This window comes from Lipotes vexillifer, unplaced genomic scaffold (genome assembly GCF_000442215.2).
Source record: "Lipotes vexillifer unplaced genomic scaffold, Lipotes_vexillifer_v1.1 scaffold344, whole genome shotgun sequence".
NCBI lineage: Eukaryota > Metazoa > Chordata > Mammalia > Artiodactyla > Lipotidae > Lipotes > Lipotes vexillifer.
In genome coordinates, this window is record NW_006769585.1 from 843016 (window position 1) to 850712 (window position 7697).

Below are 7697 nucleotides of genomic sequence, written 5' to 3' on the forward strand. Positions count from 1 at the left end.
GCTGAAACCAGAGAGAATCTGCTACCATGAGACTTGAAATGAGGGGGTGAAGCAGGAAGCAGCTTAGACCTGCCTGTATTCTTTCCACTTGTTCCATCTGTGGGCAACCCAGGCAAGGTCACCTTTGGGAGTTCCAGTCCCTGAGACGTGGGTTTTTATAGTTTTTCCACTGATGCTATGAAATTACCTCAACATTTATTTTGGCTCCATGACCCATAAATTCCCATTTTAAGATAATTTGCATTGGGTATCTTTCATTGTAGTCAAAATTTGAGTCCTTTGTAAATGTTTTTAAACATGACAACTATGTAGTCAAACTCGCTTCCCCAAACAGGGCTATCCTGTCAAGATTAACGCACCACAGATTTTCTTTACGTCTCCCAAATGCCCTATAATTTCTCCATCCCCCTGAAAAATCTCTGCCAGGTCAGCTCGGCCTTAAGAACTGGTTTGCAAACAACACTAAATTCTCATTAACTAGCAACCAACTCTCAACACATTTCCAAACTAGATGGCTTCTAGAGACGTAAATATGTCTTCGTATAGGAACAAAACAGCCTCCTCTCCTGCAGCTCCCTGAGTGTACAGGGCGTTTCCCCGTGCACCTTGTCAGGGGCTGTTTTCTCTCCCAGGAAATCCCTTCCCTGCCTCTTGTCTGTGATGAGTTCCTATTTCTTCCCACGCTAAGCTTAAACTTCACCTCCTCAGAGAGATTTCTCTGTTCTTCCCAGGTGGATTTCAAGGTTTCCTCATCCATACTAAGCTCCACTGCCGTTAGCACAAATGTGCCCTTTTGCAGCATTTCCATCACGGGCTTCTAATGATCTATTGACTCCCCACATTACAACCTGAGCACTTCGAGTGACTGTATTCTATGTTCTCTTTGTTTTCTCAGTACCTGGCATACAGTAGACCCAAAGAGAGTAAACAGTACAGAAATGAAAAAGTGAAACAGAAATTATAAAGACTCTAGTAAAAAACAAACAAAAATGCAGTTTCCCCTTAAGGAAACAATACTCACACATGTAAATTATGCTAGCTAGTAATATAAAGGAGAGCCAACAATAACTGGTATAGGTATTCAAAGTGTGGTGTGATCGATGAAAACTGGAAAATCTGGGGAGGACTTCGGGAAGGGGTGAAGTAAACTTCTGGTGACTGAAGGAACACAAGAATTTAGATCATTACTACTGGGCTCCTCATATTTCAATTTACTTTGAAATGACTTTAAAGTGAAAAAATTTAGTCAATATAAAAATTGCTCAAATGCTCATCCAGAAAATGAATTGAATATACTTAATTACAGAAATCTCTAAGACTGGGGCAAGTATTACTGGTTTTCAAATGTTTTATTTTGTATACACTTATTTTGCAATGAGTCTTGAGCTGGATGCCAATAGACAGAACAAAACTAGGTCAGGAGGGAGGAGGGAATGCAGGGCCCAGGACATTTCCAGTATAGCATGGCCTCCCTAACTCGTAGTAACTCCCAAGTCTCTTTCAGGGAACCTTTGAAGCTTTGAATCCTAGTTTCAAAAAACCTTTGGAATTGATAATGATCTTACTTTTATGATAAATAACATGTTTACTTGATAATCTGGAAGAATTTTTTAAAAATTCAAAAGCTATCAATTCACAGAAAACAAATACATATGGTACATTAATCACTTATTCAGTAGACCAATATATATTGAATGTACTCTATCTTTCAGATCCAGTGTTATATACTTTTGATCAAATGTACACCTATAACATTAAAAATAAGAAACCCATAAATCTGTGTAATATAACATATTATTTAAACATATTTCGGATCTCTATGATAGTAAAATGGGATGAGGAAGCTGAGAAAAAGGGGATATGGTGTGGTTTAGAGTAAAGTAATCAATAACAAAAGGTGATGAACAAAATGAAACACAGGAACAAGGAGGAAAAAAAAAAAGATAGCTGCAAATATATTTATGAAGACATAATGGGGATCTGGACCATGTCATCTCCATCCCAGGGCCCTGAGCTCTCCACAGACAAGATGGTGCCTCCCTCCTCCTTTGTTCTTTTCTATATACTTTTTCAGCGAACTGATCTTGCTTTAATACTTCAACTAAGAACACGGGTAGTAACACTCAAGGCATCATCTCCCACCCACTTCCCACCCTATGTGGACTATCTAGTCCACATATCCAAAATTTAACTTCTCTCTTCCATTCTACCCGTCTTTCCCACGTCTATAAAGTGAAAATTTCTGGTTTCGGGCCTGGAACTCTTTGCTTTATCCTCCATAGCAAACCTCTCACAATACTTGCTGGCATTAAAATTTTTTTAAAGTACCTATTTTTCTCTCCATTTCCAGTGTCTTGACCTCAGGACTGGAAACCATCTCTCGCCCATTACACTACACAAGTTTCACGTCTGCTTCTTCAGTTCCCATCCTAATTATGCTATAATCAATTAAAAAGTCCTTAATCTACTGATTCAGGTAAGATATTAGCCATCTCCAGAACTACTACTGATTCCTACTAGTTGATCCCATCCTACCTGTAAAACTAACTTTTGCTATTTAACAAACTTGGAGACTTCGTTTGGCTCCGCCACTGTTATCATCAATGACTCACGGTTTGTGGCAATGCTCCTTCTTTCCAAGTAAATAATGTCTATTTGCTCATTTATTTAGCCAAAAATTTTTTTTAACATCTTTATTGGAGTATAATTGCTTTACAAACTTGTGTTAGTTTCTGCCATATAACAAAGTGAATCAGCTATACGCATACATATATCCCCATATCCCCTCCCTCTTGCATCTCCCTCCCTATTCCACCCCTCTAGGTGGTCACAAAGCACGAGCTGATCTCCCTGTGCTATGCGGCTGCTTCCGACTAGCCATCCATTCCACATTTGGTGCTGTATATATGTCAATGTTACTCTTAGTCCCAGCTTACCCTTCCCCGTCCCCGAGTCCTCAAGTCCATTCTCTACATCTACATCTTTATTCCTGTCCTGACCCTAGGTTCATCAGAAGCATTTTTTTTTTTTTTAAGATTCCATATATATGTTAGCATAGAGTATTTGTTTTTCTCTTTCTGACTTACTTCACCCTGTATGACAGACTCTAGGTCCATCCACCTCACTACAAATAACTCAATTTCGTTTCTTTTTATGGCCAAGTAATATTCCATTGTATATATGTGCCACATCTTCTTTGTCCATTCATCTGTTGATGGACACTTAGGTTACTTCCATGTCCTGGCTATTGTAAATAGAGCTGCAATTAACTTTGTGGTACATGACTCTTTTTGATTATGATTTTCTCAGGGTATATGCCCAGTAGTGGGATTGCTGGGTCATCTGGTAGTTCTACTTTTAGTTAAGGAACCTCCATACCGTTCTCCATAGTGGCTGTATGAATTTACATTCCCACCAACAGTGCAAGAGGGCTTCCTTTCCTCCACACCCTCTCCAGCATTTATGTTTGTAGATGTTTTGATGATGGCCATTCTGATTGGTGTGAGGTGATACCTCATTGTAGTTTTGATTTGCATCTCTCTAATGATTAGTGATGCTGAGCATCTTTTCATGTATTTGTTGGCAATCTGTATGCCTTCTTTGGAGAAATGTCTATGTAGGTCTTCTGCCCATTATTGGATTGGGTTCTTTGTTTTTTTGATATGGAGCTGCATGAGCTGCTTGTATAGTTTGGAGATTAATCCTTCGTCTGCTACTTCATTTGCACATATTTTCTCTCATTCTGAGGGTTGTCTTTTCGTCTTATGATTTCCTTTGATGTGCAAAAGCTTTTAAGTTTCATTGGGTCCCATTTGTTTATTTTTGTTTTTATTTCCATTTCTCTAGGAGGTGGGTCAAAAAGGATCTTGCTGTGATGTCAGACTGTTCTACCTGTTTTCCTCTAAGAGTTTTATAGTGTCTGGCCTTACATTTAGGTCTTTAATCCATTTTGAGTTTATTTTTGGGTATGGTGTTAGGGAGTGTTCTAATTTCATTCTCTTACATGTAGCTGTCCAGTTTTCCCAGCACCACTTATTGAAGAGGCTGTCTTTTCTCCATTGTATATTCTTGCCTCCTTTAACAAACATAAGGTGACGATACGTGCGTGGGTTTACCTCTGGGCTTTCTATCCTGTTCCACTGACCTATATTTCTGTTTTTGTGCCAGTACCATACTGTCTTGATTACTGTAGCTTTGTAGGATAGTCTAAAGTCAGGGAGCCTGATTCCTCCAGCTCCGTTTCTCTTTCTCAAGATTGCTTTGGCTATTCGGGGTCTTTTGTGTTTCCATGCAAATTGTGAAATTTTTTGTTCTAGTTCTGTGAAAAATACATTTTCACAATGCTGATTCTTCCAATCCAAGAACATGGTATATCTCTCCATCTATTTGTATCATCTTTCATTTCTTTCGTCAGTGTCTTATAGATTTCTGCATACAGGTCTTTTGTCTCCTTAGGTAGGTTTATTCCTAGGTATTTTACTCTTTTTGTTGCAGTGGTAAATGGGAGTGTTTCCTTAATTTCTCTTTCAGATTTTTCATCATTAGTGTATAGGAATGCAAGAGATTTCTGTGCATTAATTTTGTATCCTGCTACTCTACCAAATTCATTGATTAGCTCTAATAGTTTGTATGTTATTTGCTGCTTTTCCCTTGCTGCTTTCAATATTTTTTCTTCGTATTTAATTTTTGATAGTTTCATTAATATGTGTCTTGGTGTGTTTCTCTTTGCATTAATCCTGTATGGTACTCTCTCTGTTTCCTGGACTTTATTGACTATTTCCTTTCCCATGTTAGGGAAGTTTTCAACTATAATCTCTTCAAATATTTTCTCAACCCCCTTTTTTTCTCTTCTTCTTCTGGGACCACTATAATTTGAATGTTGGTTTGTTTAATGTTGTCCCAGAGGTCTCCTGAGACTATCCTGAATTCTTTCCATTATGTTTTCTTTTCTGCTTTCTGGCAGTTATTTCCAGCTCATTTATCTGTTCTTCTGCCTCAGTTATTCTGTTATTGGTTCTTTCTAGAATATTTTTCACTTCAGTAAGTGTGTTATTCATCACTGTTTGTTTGCTCTTTAGTTCTTCTAGACCCTCGGTAACTGTTTCTTGTAATTTCTCCAATCTGTTTCCCAGATTTCGCATCATCTTTACTATCATTACTCTGAACTCTTTTTCAGATAGGTTGCCTATTTCGTCTTCATTTATTTGGTCTTGTAGGTTTTTACCTTGCTCCTTCATCTGTAACATATTTTTCCGTGGTTTCATCTTTTTTTTTGGTTTGTTTCCTCTTTTTGATAGGTGGTGCTGTATTCCTGTCTTACTGGTTGTTTGGCCTGAGACGTCCAGCATTGGAGTTTGCAGGCAGTTGGACAGATCCAGGTCTTGGTGCTGAGATGAGGACCTCCGGGAGGCCTTACTCCGATTAATATTCCCTGGGGTATGAGGTTCTCTGTTAGTCCAGTGGTTTGGACTCAGAGCTTCCACCACAGCAGCTTGGTCCCGATCTCTGGCCTGAGAACCAACATCTCGCAAGCTTCATGATGTGGTTAAAAAAAAAAAAAAAAAGAAAGAAAGAAAGAAAGAAAGGAGCAGTACAATATCAAAGAATAAAAAACAAAATAAAATTAGAATGATAAAAAATACATTAAGAGAAATAAAGGTATAATTGAAACAACCGGTCGCTGGGGGTTCCTCCCGTCCCCTTAGGTGTCTGGTCTCCCACCGGTGCCTGGTAGGTGCCCTAGTTGTGAGGAGACGGAAATTCCGCATCCTCATAGTACGCCGTCTTGACTCCGTCCCCCTATCTCTTTAAAATAAACTTCAAATTAGACTTTTTCTATGAGATTTTCCCAACCTTTTGTATACCTATAAACTTCTAACATCCCCCAAACTTTTGTAGCACTTTATGTGCTTCATGTCTGTACTGGTTATTTTGGCTTATAATCACATATAGTTCAGCTCCTTTATACTGTTACTATTTCAGCCAGCCTTCCCCAAAGGGACCTATGGCCTCTTACCGGAATAAGTACACTGTGGAGAAGGAAACTGTCAAAGCTTTGAGGACTACTGGACACTAGTTCTGAACTGACACTAATTCCAGGAGACCCAAAAGCGCCACTGTGCTCTGCCAGTCAGAATAGGGGCTTGTGGAGGTCAGGTGATCTATGGGATTTTAGTTCAAGTTCATCCCACAGTGGGTCCAGTGGGTCCGTGAGCCCATCCTGTGGTTACTTCCCCAGCTCTGGAATGCAGAATGGGAACAGACTTACTCAGCCACTGGCTGAATCACCACACATGTGCTTAGTAAGTAGCCAGTTATTTCACCAAGAAGACTGCAATTTTGTAAAGAGAGCTTGCTAATGTTTTATAATATTATTTCAAAAGCAAGAACTTTGGCAAATACTTGCATTTTTCCAATTATTGACAAAACTACACCTCCTGGTAATCACTTTACAAATGAGATGAAAGTCAAAGCCTGGATATTAACATCAAAGTTAGAGATTTTCTACTGAATTCAGAAGAGGCTCGTAAGTCATCTTCAGCTCATTCTGGTTTTTGGATGATATTATTTACTATTTCCTTCCAAGAGTTCAAATACTTGTGAGTTATGTTCTGTTCTTAATAGCCTGATAGCTATTCAACTATGTTCTCTTATTAATAGCGTTTTTGTTAGAGAATTAGGGCAAACAGTAAACTTTAAATTAGATTTCTCACCATATGTCAACATGTTGAGCATTTTCCTTCTGACAGTGAGGACAGAAATATGTCATTCTCTTATTCTCCCCTAAGCGACACACAGTTATTTTGCAGCAGCACTGACCACAATTAGGACGCTTGTAAACCTTATAGTGGTTAGAGACAGCAGATCCTGCTTTGTGGCACTAAAAACAAACAAACATTACAATGTTATCTACAAAATAGTATTGACAGACATATTCTGGAAAGTCATTTCTAAAAATAATGTTAAAAATGTACATATGTTTATACATACGTCCTCATAATCTTTTCTTTCATTTGAGAAAAAGGAATTGAAAAGATTCAGCAACATTTGTCAAATAAGATTTGTGTGAAATAATTAAGTCATTATTTTTAACTTATTAGTATTCAAAATTGTTCTTTGCATGGCTTTACCCTCCTATCTAAATGGGATATAAAAGTTCTATAATTTAAAACGTCTTTCATGCCTTTAAGGTTTTTATAATTAAACATAATTATGTGGTTATAAGAAAAAGACTAGATTAGCTTTAAATCTGATTATTTTGAGAACACCGAAGCTGCTCACTTTGTTTCAACAGTCAAAAAATTTATTCCTAGGGAGAAACACTTAACAAGATCATCTTCTTTGTTGACCTGAAAAGGGACAGTTTTTTTGTTTTTAATCTTACAGATTCACTGAAAAAGAAAAATTTAAATGCCATCTTAGCAGCGAACATGTTCTGTTTTGGCATAAGTTCTATTTCAAAAGACACTGATACTCTCTGTCACAGTTTTATTCTACTCACATGCAGTTAAAACTCCTACAAAGAGAACGTTAGGGATTTACATCAGCAGTGTGAAAATTTAAAAGCCCAGAAATATGGTGGATCATATTATAAGCTGAAAATTACAGGAACAAGTCATATTAATTTAAGCAAACTATTGAAATGCCCATCTTAATATGAGCAGAAAGTGGGTAGGTATCTGTAATCATCTTTCCCT

The 7697-nt window shown here is 37.8% G+C and overlaps 1 protein-coding gene across 1 annotated transcript in view; it reads right to left on the reverse strand.

The window, feature by feature from the left end:
* Positions 1-7697, reverse strand: part of NEIL3 (nei like DNA glycosylase 3) — a 41269-nt gene that overhangs the window by 12645 nt on the left and 20927 nt on the right. Inside the window, exon 6 of the mRNA XM_007445651.1 lies at positions 6714-6880. Coding sequence (XP_007445713.1) covers positions 6714-6880 — 167 coding nt within the window. The remainder of the gene's footprint in view (positions 1-6713; positions 6881-7697) is intronic.